Raw genomic sequence first — 24,245 nt, forward strand, 5'->3', positions numbered from 1 at the left:
TACAGCCCTTTGAGCAGATACATGCACTTGCAAGTCTGAAAAGGAGGGGGTGTCATATCTCAGTGTTGAGGCACCAGAAGTGAGAAGGTAGCTCTCTGCTGGGCCTGTAGATGACAGTATTCATTATGTTCCTCTCCAATGTGATTTGCCAACAGACGTGTTTGTCAAGACAGCAGGGTAGGAGGTAGCTGAGTTTGACCGGCCCATGGTCCTTTTGTGTTTGCTGCAAACACATGCAGCTGCATAACACACATTGCAAAACCCCAGTCATAGAAGAATGTGCACGATGCGCCATAACTATGTAGAAATTAAGCATGTCACATTAAAGGTCTTATTGAAACGACACAGAGAACTTACACTGAACCTCATAGCAGAATTAGTTTAAGAGCTACAGATTCATAGACATATATAAATTATCATAGATCAAGAAAATTAACTGTAGAGAGCTAAGCGATGGCTCAAAGGAAGCATAATTCCTCTTAGAATGCCTATATAGTACCAAAAGCTGGGAATGATTTATTTTTTTTAGAACTTTTCCATAATTTGACAGTAATTTTTGTGAGAAATGCTGTCAACACTAATTAAAAATAAGAAAACTGACACAGTATAATGAAGTAAAGCTAAAGATGAGTTGTTTGAGATGCTGCAATCTGCAGTGTACTCAATCTGACTTGGGAAAATTGGCATTAATTCATAAAAACATTATCACAACTGTGGTCATCCAAAAGGCACCTACATGGAGCACCTGCTCCCAATAACACCCACCACAGTACGTGACAGTTGTATGTGTGGACTTAAAGACATTCTGCTAGTTGGATGAGTTGTGGGACTGCTGGTGTTGAACTTTGAAATATTTGCAATAATCATGAGCTTAAAGCCATTCGTGATTGTGGGAACTATGATTTTATGTAGGCAGCTGTAGACTTTTACATATTTCAGACAATGTCCAGACTTTGAATATTTTATGTAAATTGGAAATGCACCAGCAAACTGAACATTAATACATTGATCAGTAGTCATTTAAACCACATGTGAATCTCATTGTGTTATTGTGTTGAGAATTTAATAAATACAGGGGATTTGATTAATTGTTTCATATAAAGAATATCCCTACCACTGTATTTTACTCAGAAAAGGCATCGCTATTCCAAAGCTTCATAACTTCATTATATTTCAGAAGGCATGGAAGTAAAAGTGCAAACCTCCTCTCCGGGCTCCCTAGACACCATAACTATTAGTCATTATGTGAACTCTCAGAACAGTCAACATTGCAGTTCTGAAAATTTTCACCATTTACATGAAGAACCACTGCATGTTATGAAAACAGCTGTGGTACACAATTAGTGCAACACAAATTATAGGTGCAATCTTTTTATACCAACCCATAACTACTTTTTTCAAAGAACTAAGAATGAATGAAAAAAACCTACAGTTACTTCACGCAAGACACTGTAACAGCATCAATTCATCAATGATAGTATTATGAGATTCCAATTAATTCCCTATCAGTCTTGGAGTCCTTTAAGCAACTCTTTTCTTCTTCCAAATGAAGAAACACCTGGTTTTGAAAGCTACACATTTTGTGATTAAGTATTTGTGAATTTCACTATTGGTAAAGGGAAACTCGTGTTTAATTGCAAATAATTGTCTCAGCATTTTATGATTCAAATGAAGCTGAAGGTGATATGACCCACATCCACAAAGAAAACGCAAACCTCAACCACACTTTCGTACTACTCACAATCATCAATTGAGATGCAAACAACAAACTAACTTTAGAATGGCTCTCTTGTTTTTGCTCAAATATTGCAGTGAAATGAATCATCTTGACAAGTTAGAAACCATCTGCTGTGGCTGAACATGAACCTTGATTTTTGTTTTCACAGGTTCAGATCCCAGTGCAGCATACAATTTTAATGTATTAGGATTTTGTGCAAACTGCATGAAATGGGGAATGGAAAATGAAGAAGCAATCAATATTAAAGCAACTCAGTAGGTTAATGAATCAACAAATTTTAACAATGTACCCAAATTCAATTAATGGTTGTGCACATCCACCTCATCTCACACCACTGTGTGTTGATAATGATACTGAGTAGAGCTTTAAATCTTTAACATGTTGCTGTCAGGCTGAGGTCTCCTGGCAATACTTGCATCTGACAAATGACACTAATAATAAATCAGATAATATGAAAATTGTGGCAGTTTATCTGTACATTAATTACTAACAGACTCCCCTGCAGGTGATGCCTGTGTCTGCTACCATAGATTCATCAATTACTACCTGTATTATCTTCACTGCAGCATCAAAACGGGGTGGTCGTCCAAAATGTAGCATCCAGTTGAGTCTGGCACCAAGTAGCAGTATGACATCAGCATTTTGAAGTGCAAATGTTCTTGCAGATGCAACACAGTGTTCGTCAGTGTCACTCACAACACCTTTCCCCATTGGAGTTGGCAAAAATGGTAAGGACGTAGCATTAATCAGTTCTCTAACTGCATGCTCAGCCTTTCCATATGCTGCTCCTGATAAATAAGTAAATGACACTCAGATACAAGTACATGTAAAAAAAAGTAACTGAAGAAGTGGTAGAAAAAGAATAGAACCAGACATTAATATGGATGATATGTAGCCAATATAATAGTCCACTGGGTGTCATTAGTAAAGAGGATGGATCAGCATCAATAACTTTCAATGCCAGGGCCATAAACAGGAATGGTCATCTGAATAAATTGGAACAACTTTTGCAGAAATTTGTCTGGGCAATCATGTTGCCTAGTATTTATTTAGTAACTGGTTAATGGCAAGTTATATTCAAGCAAAAGTGAAGACCATACACAGCTTTTGTTTGTGATGGTACAAGTTTACACCAATATATCAGTAGTGGTCTAAGAGGTTAAACTAAGTGTTAGAACCAACACAGAATGGGAGCTTGGAAACTGTGTTTGGCCAAGCACTCTACAGACAATTTTGTGGGGTATACATATACAAGTCATATGCATTTTGAAAACAAGAAATGTCCTGATAAGCAGAGGGAAACATATGTACTGAATAATGTAGTAATTTCAGCTAGAAAGGGACTGGATAAATGTAACAATGTACAAGAATAAAGATATCATCACAATTAGTGAACCATGTTTAACATACCATCTAACAGGGTAACAGAAATGGTGCCCACGACTTTGGACCATAGAAAAAATCTAAAGTTGGTATACATAAATAATCCCAGTATTGGGCCGGTGCAAAGATGAGCAAATGCAAAGTTGTGCACTTCAAAAATGTGAAGATGAGGTAGTCTTTGAATAAAAGAAAAATAAATCACAAATAGAGTCAGTAAAGTCATACAAATATTTGGAAGAATGATGTAAAAAGATGTGAAATGGAACAATCACAGATAGTTAGTTGTAGGTAAAGTAATCATCAAAATTCAATTCACTGATAGAATATAAAAACTAAAACCCCGCCTGAACAGGCCATGAAGGGCCAATGGTACTGACCTACCACCGTGTCATCCTCAGCCCACAGGTGTCAGTGGATGCAGATATGGAGGGGCATGTGGTCAGCACACCGCTCTCCCAGCCCTATGTCAGTTTACGAGACCAGAGCTGCTACTTCTCAGTCCGGTAGCTCCTCAGTTTGCCCCACAAGGGCTGAGTGCATCCCGCTTGCCAACAGCACTCGGCAGACTGGACGGTCACCCATCCAAGTGCCAGCCCGGCCTGACAGCACTTAATTTCAGTGATCTGGTGGGAACCGGTGTTCCCACTGCATAAAGGCCGTTGGCATTGATAGAATATGGGAAAGTTGAAATTTGTTTACAAAAATGGACTACCTTCAAAACACCTTAACAGTCCATACTAAAATTTGCTCAAGTACATGGAACCCACATCAGGTGAGAATAACAGAGTTGTAATAACATAAATATTTTCCATTTAGTTATACAGTTTAGACTTTTACACTTCTGGTCGTTACGTGTCAATATCTTTTTCTGTTATCAGAGTAGTTGAGACATTAATTCTGCTGTCAGGGTAACATTCAGAAGTCACTGGTTGAGCATATGATCGATTTCATTAATTTACACTGCCAAACTGTTATAATTCATTAATTTTAATCTCCTTGAGTTATTGCAGTTGTAGCTGTCTCCGAGTAACAAGACATAAGAGAAAGCAGCATTGCTCCCATAATAATAGTATAAAGGAGTAGTGATAAAATAGGGGAGACATTACAATTTTTTATATACAGAGAAAAGAATCTGTTTAGATAATTTCAATAACTTTCTTTTAGGATGGAAACCACAATTATTCTTCACCACATACATATTGAGCCCATAAATATCATGAAAATAAAAATTAGGCTAATAATAACTCCATGCAGTAGAAGCAATAATTTCTCCTACGACAGATTCATGAGCGGAGCGGCAAAAAACCTTAATATATGGTACACGAGAAAACATCCTCTGCCACAAACTTCATAGTGATTTGCAGAGTATATAGAATGTTGAAATAGATCTTGTCAGCTATAAAGGCAAGAGCGTGTCTGGAATAAAACAGATGAATTCACAAACTTACCTTTGCCAACTATTACAAGTGGATGTTTTGCACTGGTCAGCAATTGGCCAGCAATCTGAATAAGGTCTGGATCTGGATAGATAACAGGTGGACTGGCACAAGGTGGCATCCATCCCACAGTGTCCCGTGGCACACGTTGAATAAGCAGGTTTCCTGGGAAGTCCAGGTAGCTCACACCTACAATTAATTTCAGTAGAAGAAAAATACCCATATAATAATCTTTTATTTTCAATATTTGAGACAGAATAGTAATGTTTTCTTAACAAATGACAAAACAAAAACAACCATAGGAGGACTGAGAGGACATATAAATTGGAAAACAAAACAATCTTTAACATTCTGTTTACAATGTCTACTGTTAGTATAAAGATAGAGCAGTGGGTTTCAAACTTTTTGGGTGCGTGGCTCCCTTGACCTGAACAGACATCCATGGCGTATGGTTCCACACATGACACATGGCTCAAAGTATGAGGTAAATAAACTTAAGTTTGACTCACATCTCTTTTTCCATATTCAGCCAATGGAAAATCCAGGATGCAATGTAACAATATTGTGAAAAGGATAGTTGCTTTTCACCATATAGAGGAGATTCTGAGTCATAGATAGGCACAACAAAAAAGACTATCACAAAATAAACTTCCGGCCAACAAGGCCTTTGTCAAAAACAGATGACACACACACACACACACACACACACACACACACACACACACACACACACACACACACACACACAACCACATGCACAACCACACACACACAACTACAGTCTCTGGCATTGATTCCCATCTGCAGTTCATACTGATGACTGCCAGTACTGAAAAAACTATCTCATGTAACTAGGTGAGCCATGGCGGGCTCCCTCTTTGAACTCCCAACCCGCACACCTGCCTATGTCACTTCTTGTGGCTCGGAGCTTGTAGCAATACGGGGTGTGGTGGAGACATGCTAGGCGATAACAAGTGGCAGCGGACTGCATGGGCAGTCGGTGTTTTGAAGCCAAACTGGAGGGTGAGCGGCGCAGGGCCCGTGTACAGTATGTGCTGTTCAGCCGAACTTGGCGTTCCATCATGACGTGATAGGTAGCCCTTTATATATTTTGCCTATTCAATAGTTGTGATGGTGCAGACTGTGAATCAATGCCAGAGACTGTGTGCGTGTGTGTGTGTGTGTGTGTGTGTGTGTGTGTGTGTGTGTGTGATCAAAAGACAGAACATCGGTGTGGTCTTGACTATTTGAATTTGCTGTTGTTTCTTCTCGGTGGAAGTCATGTTATGTAAGGGGCTTTCTGATCCGATAAACTTCCTGATTTGAGTCACGTTGTACAACTTAATACCTTGTGGCATTTCCTTGGAAGGGGTTAGAGTAATGTTTAGCTACTGTAGACACTTATTTAAATTGTCACTAAACTAAGGTGTGTAATTTCTTAAATTTGAAAAGTTCAGAATGTTGTTTGTAATCCTGTTAATCTATCTTATTTTAGTTATTTTTCTTAAATAAATTCATTTTAATAAACATTGGTGAATGAAGGTTTGGTCAACTACAGCTTACCTCTGTCTACTGAAGATATACAACGTAATAGTCAAGCAATAACTTTTTATTTACCAAAGCTAGAGCACCAATCAACTGAAAAACGCAAGTCAGTACAAAGAATACTTATAAAAATCAAAGAGTAAAGCAGATTGCCCATGCACTCGTCACCACAGAATAATTCTGCATTTCATTGTGCATTCATAAATGTTGTTCTGGTGACTACCACACAGCCCCCCCCCCCATGGTAGAGCGGTGCTCTGGGAATGAAGGGGTCTCTATATTTCACATGACATTCAGCTCTCGTGTGTACTGAAGGCACTGCTTGAACTTCTTCAGCCTCCAGTGCTGGCAGTGACGGTTCTACTCCCTCTTGTGGTGCTGAGAGAGAGTCATCCATGGTAGTAGTGTGGAAGGTGACACATTGTGTTCAGTGTGTACATCCTCTTCGGTCCGTAACATATGTGCAGGTGTGACGTGATCCAACGATACCACTTGGGTCTTCCCGTTTTGATCTATATGCATGGTATGTTCATCCTGGAAGAGAACTCCGTAGGGCCCAGAATATGGGGCAGCAGTGGTGACTTGACAGCGTCTGTCCGTAGCATCACATGTGTACATGATCGTAGGTCTTTGAGCACGAATGTAGTTACCGCCCCATGTCTCGAGACAATGGATGGGCGAAGTCTGGCTGTATGCTCGTGCACCGTTTGCAGTACATAAGGCAACTCGGTATGTCGTGCTCAGTTTGATCGGTGAAGAATTCTGCAGGCAGTCTTAAGGGTTCACCATAAACCAATTCTGCAGTGGATGCTCCTAAATCTGCTTTTAGTGCTGTACAAAGGCCCAACAAAACCAGTGGCAATGCTGATGACCAAGACTGTGCATGGCACATTAAAGCAGCTTTTAACATTCTGTGCCAACATTCCACCATTCCATTGCTTGTTGGGTGGTAAGCTGTGGTACGATGATGGTGGAAACCGCAGAGGTTGGCCAATTCTGAGAACAGCGTAAATTGGAATTGACACCCATGGTCTGTGGTGACATGTAAAGGCCAGCTGAAGTGTGCGATCCATGATGAAAGAAATGCCCGTGGCACCATTTCCGCAGAAATGTCCAATAATGGAACTGCCGCCACCCATCTGATGAAGCAGTCCACTGCAGTGACGAGGTAATAGTATCCTTCTGATGGCAATAGAGGTCCCACGATGTCCAGGTGCACATGTGGGAAACGTTGCGTCGTACATGGGAAGTCTCCTACCGCTTTGTACACGTGTCATCTAACCTTGGCCCTCTGACAATCGAAGCACGTTTTGTCCAACTATGGCAGTCCTTCTTTATGTTGGGCCACACAAATCTCTCTGTCATCAGTTTGCTGCTGGCGTTTATTCCTGGATGAGCCAGCCCAGGGATGATGTCAAATAATTGCCATCGCAATTTCTTAAGTATAAAAAGGACTCAGTTTTCCCTGTGACACATCACACTAAACTTGCAAACATTCACCAGCAGGTTGAATTTGCCACAGACATAATCCGGATGTACTTTCACAATGGAATTCGGCGACTTGTTGGTCTTGTCTCTTGAGCAGCAGCTAGCTCCTTGTAGTCAATAGTCTGAGAGATTGATTCCAACCGAGACAGGAAATCTGCCATGACATTCGTGGCTCCTTTTATATGCTGCAGGTCTGTTCTGAATTGGGTAATAAATTCAAGTTGTCTAAATTGTCGTGGTGAGCAGCCATCCTTGTTCCTACTGAGGGCGAAAGTAATCGGGTTCTGGTCTGTGAAAACCGTGAATGGCCTGGTTTCCACTTGCAGCCGGAAATGTCTGACAGCTTCATAAGTTGCCAGCAATTCCCTATCATAAGCACTCCATTTCACTTGTGACAACGTAAGCCTACGGGAGAAGCAGCCCAGGGGTTGCCAGCGGCCTTCGACATGCTGGTGTAGAGCTGCACAAATGGCTTGCTGGCTAGCACCCACAACAATTGCTGGTCACACCTGAGGAATCGGGTGTGTCAACATGATTGCCTGAAGTTGACATACCTTGGTCTTACTGATTGCCATCAACAACTCTGGTGTCCATTGCGAAGATTGTTTGCCCACTGCATCCTTGCAGGCTAGTGCTGACATCAAAGGTGCCTGGATGGCTGCCGCATTAGGCAGATGTTGTCTGTAGAAATAAATTGCTCCAAGGAACTGGCATAGTTGATGATAATCAATGGAGCGAGCCATCTCTTTGATAATGACAAGTTTATCTTGCACTGGACTGATGCCAGCTGCTGTCACTGAGTATCCCAAGAATGGCACCTGACATCACCAAAGCAAACACTTTGATTCATTGACCAAAAAGCCACATGCATCAATGCATTGGTAAACAGTCTTTAGATGCAGTTCATGCTGTTTCTCAGATGTCAAAAAGACCAGGATATCAGCGAGGTATGCGAAGCAGTACGGTAAATCTGTTAGTACTTTGTCGACAAACTGCTGCCAGTTTGTGCCACATTTTTCAAACCAAATGACATATGGAGGTATGAATAAGCCGAATGGTGTCGTGACAGCCGTCTTCCGTATATCAGCAGGTGCGACTGGTATCTGGTGATATGCTTTCTGCCAATTACTGACACTAAAAATGGTCGCACCTGCCAGCATGTGCATAAAATCCTTAATAAGTGCTATCAGATAGCAATCGGGAATAGTATGGATACTGAGTGCTTGATAGTCTCCACATGGTCTCCAGGTCCAGTCTTTCTTATTTATTAGATGAAGTGGTGATGACCATGGGGTGTCAGATCTACATATGACTCCCACGCACAAGAGTTCTTCGAATTCTGCCTTCGCTGCAGTCAAATGGTCAGGAGCCAATCGGCGCTGGCACTGGGACACTGGTTGACCAGGTGTAGTCCTGATGTGATGGACTGATGGACCATGTTGTGCTTAACTGCCTGCACACACGGCATGGATTTGCAGTTTGCTACGTGTGATGTCACTTCCTGTCTGTCTTCGAACGTAGGCAGAGAACCTCGTGCTAGGGTGCTCTGTTTACCCTGGCGGATGCTCAATGAGCTAATATCTTCTTCAACTGTGTAATGAAACACGAAATCCACTCCCAATATTGCGTCTGACACATTGGCAATCACAAAAGTCCATGGAAAACTATCTTGGAAACCAAGGTCTGCACCTATCTGGCATTTTCCATAAATCATTATTGAAGTCTGATTTTCTGCTGTGAGCTTCGATTGAGATGGAGGAAGCTTCACATCACAACTTCTAACAGGCAATGCACTGATGTCTGAGCCTGAGTCGGATTTAGCGTCTGGGACAAGAAGTTGGTGGGACAGCGAAGGTAAAGAAGAAAGCTTACTCACCAGTAGTTTCCTGTCAACACTCTTACCTCGCAGTGGTAGGTGCTGGTGCTCAAACTTGCAAGGAGATGTGCATCATGATGCCTTGTTTATGAAGCAATGGTGGTACCAGCAGATACATTGCTTAGACACATTGCCATCTTCCTTGCTCTTCTTGTATGCGGCTGCTCTGCCTCCCAGCAACGTCAATTCTGTCACCGCAAGATGTCAATATGATTTCATAGTTTGTACATTGTTGAGTAACATCTGTTTGTTGGTGTTGTTGTATCGCTGCAGCTTCCTGAACGTCTTTACTGCTGTGTTTGAATGTCATAGACGATGTATGCCCTGCATCTAATGAGGCATAGGCCTTGTTGGCTATTGAGAGCAAAGATGAAATATTGCGTGCGTCAGAAAGCACTACAGCTGTTCTAACTGCCTCTGGCAACTGTACGCACCATACATGTTGCAGTGTCATATCTGGCAACTCGGTGTCATCGACTAAGCTTTGCAGGTGCCGCCAAAATTCCGAAGGCGACATGTCTCTTCTCTTTTCACCATGTAGTGCTTGTTGGATATGTTGTTCCACTGACCGACGTAGTCGCTCAAGGAGCAGCTGTTTAAAATGTGTATACTCCTGTGTGGCAGACAGACGGAGTATTATATCTGCGCTGACAGTTGCTGGTTTACTGTCAATCTCACTAACAGTGATCATAAATTTGATATCTTCGTTTACACTCCCTTGGTGCTGGAAAGTCAGATCACGCATTGCAAGCCATAAATTTTGATGTGTTTCAACAAAGCATCACGCCGATTCGTAGTACTCTGTGTGTCAGGCGGACAGGCCGACTCTGCGGTAGATGATACCGAACGGTGTTGCATTTGCTCTTCTAAATCGGAATACAATATACGGGATCACCACTTTGGTCAACTACAGCTTATCTCCATCTGTTGAAGAGATACAACATAGTAGTCAAGCAATAACTTTTTATTTACTAAAACTCGAACACCAATCAGCTGAAAAACATAAGTCTATACAAAGACTACTTATAAAAATCAAAGAGTAAAGCAGATTGTCTGTGCACTCATCGCCACAGAATAATGCTGTGTTTCATTGTGCATTCAAGATGCTCTTCTGGCGACTCCCACAGTGGGAATCCCAATCCATCCAGTCCTCCAACTTAATTTTCTGTTTGCCTGCTGGAGGCTTGAGTAGGATGTTGCAAAATGTAACAAAACTTGCAGGCTCTTGTTACCTATTTGTGGATATTCCTACATCACTAAGTTACAAAATGCATCAGTGGTGATGACTAAATTTTTGCATTCACTTTAGAATCTGAAGAAATATCTATAAATTATGGTTGTTCTTCAATGGTAAATGTTGATGGAAGGTCCATATTGAAGGGATCTTTAATCCAGCAGTTGTGTTGATGAATTTCTTCTTGAAAGTCCTTTGGACAGTAATCACTGTGTCAAATGATTCACAAACACAAACTTCAATTGTTCAGCCATCTAAAAGTCATTGTCTTCCAGCAAAAATGTAATGCACATCATCCAACTTTTCCTTCTACATGAGTAGTTTGTTTCTGAAGGCTGATATTTTGTCTGACTGTAGCAGAATGTTGGTCTCACTACCTTGAAGAGATATAGATTCAATGAAATGAATTTTTCAAAGAAGTCACAAAAATATGCCAGCCTTACTGTTTGCAAACTTACCAGAACTGAAATGTCTCTTTTGGACGAGGTAACACTAAAAGCTCATGCCAGAGTTCACACAACCTTTTAAAGGCATTTCCTTGTGACAGCCAGTGAGAGTTACTGTAATAAATTAGGGAAATGTGCTCTCCTTCCCTATCAACACATATTTGTTGAAAACATCTTGACTTAAGGGGTCAACTTCTAATGAAGTTTACCACTTTGATCACTGATTGAAGGATCACATAAAGGACAGGACTCATTCTCTTATGCCAGTGCATCTCAGTGAATAAAACAGTATGTCCAAATAGCATTAGGAGCCTCTTTATGGATCAGAGCTTGCAATCTTGCATAACAGCCAGCCATACTACAAATTTCATCTGTATACATGACTACACAATTTTCCCAATTAATGTTTTTTTTCCACAGAAGAATATATCCCGAAGAGCCAAAGAAACTGGTACACCTGTCCCGCGAGCATGCAGAAGCATCGCAACATGACATGGAATGGATTTGACTAATGTCTGTAGCAGATACATTGACGCCATGATGTGCAGGGCTGTCCATAAATCCATTAGGAGTATGAGGGGGTGGAGAACTCTTCTGAACAGCACACTGCAAGGCATCCCAGATATGCTCAATAATGTTCATGTCTGGGGAGTTTGGTGGCAAGCGGAAGTGTTTAAACTCAGAAGTGTGTTCCTGGAGCCACTCTGTAGCAATTCTGGACATGTGAAGTGATGCATTGTTCTACTGTAATTTCTTGAGTCTGTCAGAATGCACACACAATGGGTATGAATGGATGCAGGTGATTAGACAGGATGCTTCGATATGGGTCACTTGTCACAGTTGTATCTAGACATATAGGGCACCCCATATCACTCCAACTGCACATGCCCCACACCATTATAGAATCTCCAACAGCTTGAACAGTCCCCTGCTGGCATGTAGCATCCATGAATTCATGAGGTTGTCTCCACACTGGTACACATCCATCCACTTGATAAAAATTGAAATGAGACTCATCTGACCAAGCAACATGTTTCTATTCACCAACAGACCAATGTCGGTGTTGATGGGCCCAGGCAAGATGTAAAGATGCAGTCATTGAGTGAATGTGAGTGGTCTTCGGCTCCAAAAGCCCATATTGATGATGTTTTGTTGAATGTTTTGCATGCTGACACTTGTTGATGGCCCTGCACTGAAATCTGCAGCAATTTCTTGCACTTCTGTAATGTTGAACAATTCTCTTCAGTCGCAGTCGGTCCCAGTCTTACAGGAGCTTTTTCCGACCGCAGCGATGTTGGAGATTTGATATTTTACTGGATTCCTGATATTCACAGTACACTTGGGAAATGGTTGTATGGGAAAATCCCCTCTTCAGAGCTACCTTGGAGATGCTGTGTCCCATAGCTCATGCGCCAACTGGACCACCACATTCATACTCACTTAAATCTTGATAAACTGCCGTCGTAGCAGCAGTAACAAATCTAACAACTGTGTCAGACACTTGTCATCTTATGTAGGCATTGCCAACCACAGTGCCGTATTCTGCCTGTTTACGTATCTCTGTATTTGAATATGCATGCCTATACCAATTTCTTTGACGCTTCAGTATTGTATTTCAAAGAGGTCTGCTGTTTTTGTTCCAAGAGCTATTTTCCCGCAGAAAAGAAGATCTTCATGAAATTTGTTGCCATGCATAAATGGAACATAATAAATTATATGTGCATCATTGCTGTTGTCTGTTCCTTCATACAACTGTATATGAAATAAGCATTACCATTGATTTTTAACCAACTGATCACTAACATCATCAGCCAAAGTAAGTATTTGCTGAATAATAGGGTTGTATGACAAAGACACATTTTCCATTGTTTGGCAGCTGACTCACCTATCATAATAGATACCATGTCCAGAGCAGCTGGTAAAATAAGGTCTTTCACTATGGTTTGTGGTTTCTTGCTCTTTGCTACATGGAAGTTAATTTTGAAAGATGAAAGAAGAGGTTTGTTGGAATCGTAGCTTGTTTAGTGAAAGTTTTTTTTCTATCCATTTCTTTTAGCTAGTGGGAAAAGTATCCTCTTGGTTTATTAATCAAATTATCATGATTTAACTATAAATGTTACTCCATTCTATTGTAAGCATGCTTTCAGTAGCCAGAATTTTGAAACAGATGACACACTGTGTTTCTCCTTCATTCTCAAGTACACATAAAACCAAAATTGAAATAACTGTCATTATATTTTCTGCATGTCCGTCTATTCATGTCTTTAGAACTGTGTGATACATTTGAAATACCACATTTTCTTCTTACTTAGAAAATTGTCCTTGCTGTCAGAGAAACACAAATCACAGATGACAGACAACTATTGAAAATGACCTGCATTTTACAGAGCTAACTTTCAAACTGATTATTGCTGGGGGGGGGGGGGGGGGGGGGGGGGGGGGGGGGAATAAAGCGAATCATGTCGTACAATTCAACTGCCACCTACCACACTGCCATAGTAACAATACGGAGAGAGAGAGAGAGAGAGAGAGAGAGAGAGAGAGAGAGAGAGAGAGAGAGAGAGAGAGAGAGAGTCCAGGATCCCAGCATCAATTTCAACCAAATTTTCTACACAAATAGCAGGCCTCATGAGTATCTGTATCTGCAATACTTGCAATACTTACATGCTGGCCCACTAGATATCACTACTAGTGCATGACAATCTTTTTGCTGTGCCTATCTGTGACTCAGCATCTCCACTATATGGTGAGTAGCAACTACCCTTTTCATAATATTGTTACATTCCATCCTGGATTTTCCATTGTTCGATAGTGCATATAAACCAGAATGACGGGATGGGGGTTTAACACCTTTCCTTCCAAGTATACGTAAATCAACATGACTGGAGTCATGGCTTCTGCGTACAAAACCAGCATCTTAACCACTGCAGCAAATCCCAAGTCAGCAGAAAGACGTAAACAAAGCAGAAAGAGGTAATATTGAACACATAATTGTTAAAGATGTAAGCACAATATGCTGGTACTAAGAAAAAATAAAACAAATATTTTTAATATTTCACAAATATGACAGGAACAAAGACTACAATGCAATTCATTCTGAAAAATAAATCCAGCAGATGTGCTTTCAGATGAGTCTCTTGATCATAAATGAAATCATTCATTAATTGACAAAGACATAAGAAAGTCGTTAACTATTTTGAAGTTATTGGACTTCTTTTCAAAGTTCCCAATCACAATACTGTTAGTTTTATTACACAAACATTTTCCTTTCAACATTATAATTTGCAGTAAAATCTAGCTTTGAGAGTAAGTTAAAAACATATGATGGCCTACAAGCATAATACAGCTACATTTCTGAGCAAATAACACATATTACTGTAAAAAGAGTACGTTACAAAAAAGTTCTGTTGTCTGTTCAGTACTGAATCACCACATTTGTGACTTTCTGTGGCTACCTGTAGCATTTAGCCAGCCATTCACTCAACCATATTTCTAAAAATACAAAAACAAACAGTTTGTCACACTTTTTTCTGTTTTTTTACCTGGTCTTCCATAAACAGAGAGACGAACTGCTTTTTCAACGTGTAGTGGAATGAGTGAAGGACTTGGTGGGCGAGCAGCATATTTGCAATATGGGCGGCTCAGTTCTACCTGTGGACATTCTTGAAATCCACCAATCCCTTCATGATCTTGAGGAGCTGAACCACCAATCACTATCAATGGCCTGTTAAAAGTTGTTTTCACACAAGATCCATCAGTGTTTTTCATAATACAAACTGAGTGCAAGTACAGTGTTTCTTCTGCCAACAAATTAAGGGTAGTAGATATCAGATATAAAAATTTGGTGTCATACTAGAAAACGTAGAAAAACTTGTAACCTATGCTGCTGGACTTCACTCTACTAGTTTCCTATTCACATACAGATAGAATATTTATGATTCAAATCATATTGCTCTGACAAATTTTTCATTTTCAACCAAGTGGTCAAAGTTTCTTTCATTTTTCAGCCCAGTTGCTTTTATTGACTAATTTGACTCATACTAACAACTTTTGGTAGAGTTTAATATCCCCTTGACAGTGAGGTGATTGAAAATGCTATCGCATAAACAACTCCTTTGTCACAGACACCTATTCTGTCAGAGATTGACTTGGTCAGTTATAGAGCATGGAATATAAAAAAAAGTCCAATATAAATTTTGTTTATCTGCTTCATAAGATATGATTTCAGTAATCAGTTTCAACTGGCAGCCACCCATCTACAACTGCAGATGCCTGTATGTAGCATGTACACACACTGCTTGGGAGGCTCAACTCCTGTAACTACGCATTAATTACTTGAAGATTATTGTTTAACAGTCAAAACCTGTCATCAGAATTGCATCTTACAAACAACACAAAATTTATATTTAACTCATTTTATTTTAGTAAACACTATGCAATAAGAAAAGTATGGTTTTTAAGAAAAAGATGAACTTATTTGATGGAAATTTATGACAGAAATTCTATATGGACTGCCAACAATGTACTGATCTTACAAATTGACGACAGATGGTTGCAAAAACATTTGTGATGTGAGGAAATTCATGCTATTCACTTTTATTTGTTCAATATAAATGTTAATTGATACAGACACTAAAATATGGATTATATGATGAGAAGAATATACCATTAACCAATACACAATAATTATCACAGGACCTTATTTAACCTTATGCATGGATGCATCTTATTTGATCCAAGAAACACACACTGAAAAATAGCAATGACAGCAGTTCAAGTGATGGAAGCATTCTAAAATCACTAAGTGTTGTGTGAAAGACACAGATGACTAATATATACACTGAGAAAAGTTATGAATTGCTGAAAGAACAAATAGAATTGTAAACAGATGCAATGAAAAGACTGATACACATTATAGCTTTCAGCCAAAGCCTTCTTCAGCAAAGAAAACACACACGCAAGCACACCTCATTCAGACATGACCGCAACCACCAGCACCTCGGATCAAAATGTGACTGTTATGTGAATAATTATCTGGAGTGGAGCAGGGGAGGGGTAGTGTTAGCTGGATAGGGGTGAGGGTGGGGGTGAGGAGAAGAGCACTGTCTGGCGGGGCATGCAGGGACTACATGGTGGCCTGCGAGACTGCCAGGTGCAGTGTCAGACGGTGGGGTCTGATAGACAAAAACGGAGAGCAGAAATGGAGAAGAGCAGTGATGGGGGAAGGATGGGCAGTTACATTGGCACAGGGTGGCACACAACAAGGGTAAGGGACCATGAAAAGGGAGGAGATTCTAGGGCAGAGGGGACAGAAATTGTTGAGTGATGGTTTACCATAGGTTGAAACTGAGAGAATTTTGGGAGTGTGAAGAATGTGTCGCAAGAATAACACCCAAATATGAAATTCAGAAAAGCTTGTGGTGGAGAGGAGTATCCAAATGTCCCACATTGTGAAGCGGCTGTTGAAATCAAGTATGTTATGTTCACCTGCATGTTGTGCCGTAGGGCACTTCACTTTGTTCTTGGCCAGAGTTTGGCAGTGGCCGTTCATCTTGGTGGACAGCTGGTTGGTAATCATACAGATATAAAAAGCTTTGCAACAGTTCGGGCAGAGTTCATATATGATATGGCTGCTCTTGCAAGTGACCCAGCCTCTGATGGGTAGACTGCCATATGGTATAACATGCAGCTGAATATAACATGCTCGATTTGAACAGCTGCTTCACAACTTGGGCCATCTGGATACTCCCCTCCACCACCAGCTTTTCTGAATTGCACAGATGGATGTTATTCTCGCAACACATACTGCACCTACTGTTCCCACATCCACCACTCAACAATTTCTGTCCCGCTCTGCCATATCACCATCTCTCTTTTCTCGGCACCTCGCCCCCATTGTGCACCATGCTCTGCCAATGCACCCACCCAGCCTTTCCCCTTCCGTGTTCCTCCCCATTTCTGCTCCCTGTCTCCCCCCCGCACCTCCTCCATACTGCACCTGGCAGTCTCCTTAGGCCGCCATCTAGACCCCGCACATCCCGCCAGACAACACACTCCTCTCTCGCCATCTGTACTCTGCTACCCTTCCCCCTTCCCTGGCCCACTTCAGATGGCTATTCACATAAGAGTCACATTCCGGTCAGAGTTGACGGTAGTAGCAATCATATGTGAGTGAGTGTGTGCGGGCGCGCGTGCTTGTGCTTGTCTGCAACTCAATGGGTCAACTTAGTGGTGAGTAGCAATCTATCCCTTTCCTAAAATCTGTATTGTTGATACTCCAATGTGGAGAGTTTCCATCATTTGAAAGAACAGATACATTTACTGGGGTGCTGCAAATCTAAGACAAGAAGGGAGCTTCATTTACACGCAAAACTCATAACTGGAGGACTTTTCTGTAAGTTATTATAATGCCTAATCATGCCAAAAGCTGATGCATGAAACCACAGTTACACACACCCTTCAACTTTCACAAGAAAATTAAAAAAAATTAATTATGAACTTCTTGCAATCCTGCATGACGTATTGATGTATCAATTGATATAGTTATGAATACATCAGGTGAGTTCACTCGGTGTGATGTGAAGTGGTACATCTGCTGGTGTCAAATCACATGAGTAAGCAACAGTGACAGATTTAAGCACTGCTGCAGACCATTCAGCCCCAATTATCTCAGCTCATTGACGCATGATACTACATGCACTCGGACTTATTTATGATGACTTTGAGATGCTTTACAGCTGGACAATTGATCTGTATTCTGTTGTTCCCAGCCATCAACATTTGGCTTGTACACGGACATGTCTATTTTCCTAAGTGGTAGGGTCTCCATTCTCCATTCAACTGCATGTTATTTCTACCGTGGTTGTGCCAATGGCATGTGCATGCACTGAGACAGTGATTTGCATTAGAGAGCTTCTCAGCCTAAAAAAGGTATAGTGTTCTCCTGCACTGACATTTAACTTATCCAGTAAATCTCCAGAATAGTTTAGTTGTCAAGAGGTGTCCATCTGCAGAAGTCTTTGTTTCTGTTTGCTTCAAGAACAGTCAGGATCTATTTCCTGCAGTGATTTATTGGTACCTAACTGGTGCTCAATAAAACATGTAGGCCTATGCTGAAGAAGCACACACCTAACAAAACTTAACAAGGTCTTTGTTGTTTTCATTAGAATATGAGAGCTATCTCTGATCCATTTCAAAGGTTTCAAATGGAACAAAGACAAGTCTCATATGAGTCTCTTGATCAGAAATGAAATCATTCATTAACTGCAAAGACATAATAAGGTGGTTAATTCAATGAAATCTTTTATCATCATCTCCTCCTTCACTCTCCCTCTACCTTCCCACCTGCCTCAGATTACATTCTAGTCGACAGTCTGCCCCTTCTCACATTGTCTTCAATTTGAAAGGTGATCCTTTCTGCTGTTGTTATTGTCATGCCATCCCATGATACCATTATTAAAAATCCACAAGCACACAGACCCTGATGTCTGTTTAAATATCTGTCCTATTATTCATAAAGAAATCTTTCAGAACAAAAATAGCAGCAACAACCTAAAGAATGGTAACAGTAATAGTGAGAAAAAAGTGCCAAAAGCCATAACAACTGTCTTTATGTTATCAGTTTGTCATACATCCTTGTCAACAGATAAATTATCTAACTAGTAATGAACCATTTACTGATGTATTTATTTTTTCACTTTCTAAATAAATAAACAACACATGACAGTAATTATTACCATGATAACCATTATATCATTTCCTTGCCAAGTGTTCTGTACATGCATTAACAACATACCAGCAGTTAATCTGTGCATTTGCCATACCACCAGTACAGTGAAGCAAGCCAGGCCCTGAGACCACAAGGCAAACACCTGGTCGACCAGTGAGGAAGCCAACAGCTTGAGCTGCATAGCAAGCTGCTTGTTCATTTCTCATGCCAACATAGTGCAATCCTGCCTGCTGTAGGCTCATGCTCAGCTCCACAACAGGGATGCCCACGATTCCAAAAACATATTGCACTCCCTGCAACAAAGTTATGTCCTCTGGTGACCCACAGTTATAAAGACAACATTGAGGTCACATTAAGAAAACTGGTGAAACTTTCTATTGTCAAAATAAATATACAAATTTTCTTAGAGAATGGCAAATGAATGTGCAGACTGAAATTTCTGGTATGATTAATATATTTCATTTTCATGGATGATGTGACAAAGTAAGAAACAGAAAATAATTATGATATTTCATGTACAAAAGAAACAAAGCATTCAGAGATATGCATCCTTATTTTTCCCAGAATAATGAATGATCCATCACTCAGTTATTGGACAAGCAGCCACAACACCGCCATCTCCTCGATTTATATTTCGTATGTATGTTTTTTGGGTCCCCCCCACCCCACCCCCCTCCCTCTCTCTCGAATGGGTAGTTGGCGGTGTGTGAGTGTGTGTGTGTGTGTGTGTGTGTGTGTGTGTGTGTGTGTGTGTGTGTGTGTGTGTAGGTGTGTGTGTAGGTGTGTGTGTGTGTGTGTGTGTGTGTGTCCAGGATCCCTGCATCAATTTCAACCAAATTTGGTACAGAAACAGCGGATTTCACAAGTATGTGCACAGTGTGGTTTATAACGTTCTAGCTTCAGCAGGAGCAGAGGTACGGGCAGAAAATGAGATTTTTTCAGCCTCTGGCATGTAAGCTGCACTGTATGACAGGCAGATTGTGTAGGAATAGTATCAGCCTGTCTTAGAGCCCTGCTTTGCAATGCAGCCTACACATCAGGGGCAAAATACAGTTTTCCAGCTACAGCGTGTAGGCTGCCATGTACAACATGCAAGTTGTGTGGGAGTTGTATCAGACTACTGTATCATTGTCCTTTACAAGGGATGCATTACATGACATAGCACAAGGTTGGGGGGAGGAGATGGATAGTGAGAGGGGGGAGGTGATGGATAGAGAGAGGGGGTGGAGGATGAGGTGGACAGAGAAAAGGCGAAGGGGGATATGGATAGAGGGAGGGCAGGAGTATATGGACAGAGGGGGGAGGAGGATGTGGCTGGACAGAGGTCAGAGGTGACAGACCCAAAGAGAGAAAGAAGGAGACGGAAAGACAGAGAGGGAAGGAGGAGACAAATATATAGAGTTGGGAAGATGAGGTGGGCAAAGAGATGTGAGGGAGGAAAGGGTGAACACTGAGAGGGAGGAGGAGAAAATGCCTGCAACATATGTGTTGAATGTATATGCAAGTTAAGCTTCAGGAAAGAGGCTATTACAATTAATCTAGACATAATTACCACAATTAATCAGTCTGAGTAACTTACGGCTAGACATATTTTTTTTTTTTTTAATTGATATATTTGGCACACACAGCCAACAGTGGTTGCTTCTGCCTGTTAATTGGTTGCTTCTGCATGTTAATGCATAACTTCACTCATTCCATATTCCTGAAAGGTTTCCTTTTTGATTGGATTAGTGGTGGTAGAACATGATACCTGAATGAATGAATCTTCCCTTCTTTATCCGTTCTGCATTCAAGGTCACAAAATTCATATTACAGCCACCAGCTAGTACATATTCCATTTCATTGAGTACCCACCTCTACAACTGTTCACTTTTGGCAACTACAGCTACATCAGCACCAAACCATTTCATATTAATACTTTCTATCCATGACAAATTATTTCCAAACTGACATAGTATTTATTTTCATCATCGCCACCCTCTACATTTCAGAACAGCACTTACCTCAATTGTTTGTTGGGCATAACTCAATATCTGTCTTCCCCCACAATTATTCCCTCTACTAATCTCTCTAGTACCATGGAAGTTATTCCCCCTGTATCTTAAGACACGTCCCTCCTTCTTGTCAAAGTTGTCGGTGATTCTGTGCAGGGCCTGCTCGCTTCTTATCTTATCTATCCACATGATTTTTAGCATCCTTCTGGATGTAATACCACTTCCCAAACACATTGAACACATTCTTTCCTGGTTTTCTCAATGTCCATGAGAAGTATCATACATTGCTATGCTGTGCCTCAAATATATATAAATATTCTCATAAATTCCTTGCTCAAATTAAGGCCCACGTTTAATACTAGTAGATTTTTTTAGTGGTGAATGGCTTCTTTGCCTGTGCTAGTCTGTTTCTTATATCCCCCTTGCTTCACCCGGCAAGCTTAATTTACTTCCAAGGTAGCAGAATTCATTTACTTCATCACTACATGGTCCACAATAGGGTATTTGATTGTTTTCTGAAAACTGTCTTAAATGAATAATTATGTAATTTCATGTTCCTAACATGCTTTTTTTCCTCTTGAATTTCAGTATTCTTTTATAAAAATGGAAATGAAATTCAAATAATTTGAAAGCCTGCTAAAACTCTCCATTCTGCTTGTGATGTCACTGGCTAGCTCGCTGCTTTTACAATCATAATGCTAATTCACAGTGTGTCTTATTTTGGATGTTACTTTTCAGAAAATGGGTTACAAATGGTATGTAGTAGTGTACTGTACAGCTACATCTACAAAAACTTCAAAAAGTTGGTATTGAGTTTCCAGACAATGAGGAGAAGCGCAAAATATGGTTGCACTGTACCAGCATATTGCCATCACGGCAGAAAACAAGCTCACTAACTTAATTAAAAATGTGTTGCACTGTGAAGTTAACATTAACTTACCTCCAAGATATATTCTCCCACTGTTGCAACAAGGATAGTGTCATTCAAGAAAATTAAACTCCTAGTGAAAATTGTCATTTCACCCAAATATACCTCAATTATTCACTAGCTTAGTTGTTAAAGTGGTACACTGTTGAATTTTAAAGAAGATGTCTATTGACTGCCAACCCAAAAGAACATTTTAACTTATTTGTAAAATGACTCAACAGTCCTTTCATATGAAAACCAAATCACAATTACAAAACTTCACCAAACCAATCAGAAACTGAATATTATTGTGTTTTCCTTGCCATTTACATGTGCTTACATTTGCAATCATAGGTAACACACACCGCATTCAAAAAGATTTTATCTAGTTAAGATGACCACACAACTTTTACTTTTTTAGGAACAATGTTTTTACCTTCGTACTGCCAAGCTATGATCCTTATTGTTTAAACTTTTTCAGTTTTATCATCTTACATCAAGATGACAAATCTGCTTCAGATGCTAACATTAGTTTACACTCACGAACATCAGAGCCCTTACGCTTGTGTCACTTGCATGTTGTACATGCTTTATATCTCTCTCCATACAGAACCTTATCACCCTACACCACCTTGTACTGTGAGTGTATGGTGACATCTTCATTACTAGCAATGCTTTATATATATATATATATATATATATATATATATATATATATATATATATATATATATATATATGTGTGTGTGTGTGTGTGTGTCTGCTTGTGCCTGTATATGTGTGGATGGATATATGTGTGTGTGTGTGTGTGTGTGTGTGTGTGTGTGTGTGGGCGCGCGCGCGCGCGCGCGCGCGCGCGCGCGAGCGAGAGAGTGTATACCCGTCCTTTTTTCCCCCTAAGGTAAGTCTTTCCGCTCCCGGGATTGGAATGACTCCTTACCCTCTCCCTTAAAACCCACATCCTTTCGTCTTTCCCTCTCCTTCCCTCTTTCCTGATGAGGCAACAGTTTGTTGCGAAAGCTTGAATTTTGTGTGTATGTTTGTGTTTGTTTGTGTGTCTGTCGACCTGCCAGCACTTTCATTTGGTAAGTCACATTATCTTTGTTTTTAGATATATATTTCCTACGTGGAATGTTTCCCTCTATTATAACCATATTATATATATATATATATATATATATATATATATATATATATATATATATATATATATAAAAACAAAGATGAGGTGACTTACCGAACAAAAGCGCTGGCAGGTCGATAGATACACAAACAAACATAAACATACACACAAAATTCAAGCTTTCGCAACAAACTGTTGCCTCATCAGGAAAGAGGGAAGGAGAGGGGAAGACGAAAGGAAGTGGGTTTTAAGGGAGAGGGTAAGGAGTCATTCCAATCCCGGGAGCGGAAAGACTTACCTTAGGGGGAAAAAAGGACAGGTATACACTAGCACACACGCACATATCCATCCACACATACAGACACAAGCAGACATAATTTTTCCCACGTGGAATGTTTCCTTCCATTATATATATACACACACACACACACACACACACACACACACACACACACACACACAAAGATGAGGTGACTTGCCGAACGAAAGCGCTGGCAGGTCGATAGACACACAAACAAACACAAACATACACACAAAATTCAAGCTTTCGCAACAAACTGTTGCCTCATCAGGAAAGAGGGAAGGAGAGGGGAAGACGAAAGGAAGTGGGTTTTAAGGGAGAGGGTAAGGAGTCATTCCAATCCCGGGAGCGGAAAGACTTACCTTAGGGGGAAAAAAGGACAAGTATACACTCGCACTCACGCACATATCCATCCACACATACAGGCTTGTGTCTGTATATAATTTTCAAAATATTCCAGGTTTTCAACGAGTGACTTTTTTACCTATAGTCAGATGTGCTAATCGTTCCACCACCGAATGCCTGCTTGATACAGTATCTCTGCTAAGTGTCTTTTACAGACGAAATCAGCACCAAGTTCTGCCAAGAATAATTTTATTGTGCTTTGAGTCGTAGCTCATGACTGATGGCTGACAATCTAGTAATAATATACAGACCGATACCCAAAAGTTTTACAATTCCTTAGTTTTCAGAGAGTTTAACAATGTTTCAGGGAGCAGGAGGAAGAATGTCCATCATTGCACATATTGGTGCTATAAATGCATGGAGCATAAACGCATCAACTTTCACAAGGTTTCCACTATCAGCATTCACAAAATTCCTTTCTATTATTACTTAAAAGTTGTACTGCAATTGCATTTTCTGCCACTAAATAGCTAAACTGTTTGCAGAAAAACTACCCCGTAACTTTGGCCAACGTATAACTCCATCTTACTCCTAGTCTGTGATGTCGCCAGAGCTTCATCCAATAACACAGCATTTTCAATCATGTGACCAGATCTTGATATTCAGTGATTTTTAATCTTTAATTGGATAAAAATAACAT

General features: G+C 40.4%; 1 protein-coding gene across 2 annotated transcripts in view; it reads right to left on the bottom strand.

Annotated features, from left to right (window-relative positions):
• LOC124595513 (2-hydroxyacyl-CoA lyase 1) overlaps positions 1–24,245 on the bottom strand; it is a 125,185-nt gene that overhangs the window by 58,736 nt on the left and 42,204 nt on the right. For both annotated transcript variants that reach the window (XM_047134277.1, XM_047134278.1), the window contains exons 2-5: positions 18,942–19,168; positions 14,689–14,870; positions 4,570–4,746; positions 2,285–2,526 (exon numbers count right to left, since the gene is read on the bottom strand). In XM_047134277.1, coding sequence (XP_046990233.1) covers positions 2,285–2,526; positions 4,570–4,746; positions 14,689–14,870; positions 18,942–19,168 — 828 coding nt within the window. The remainder of the gene's footprint in view (positions 1–2,284; positions 2,527–4,569; positions 4,747–14,688; positions 14,871–18,941; positions 19,169–24,245) is intronic.

The sequence above is a fragment of the Schistocerca americana genome, chromosome 2 (genome assembly GCF_021461395.2).
Source record: "Schistocerca americana isolate TAMUIC-IGC-003095 chromosome 2, iqSchAmer2.1, whole genome shotgun sequence".
NCBI classification, from domain to species: Eukaryota; Metazoa; Arthropoda; class Insecta; order Orthoptera; family Acrididae; genus Schistocerca; species Schistocerca americana.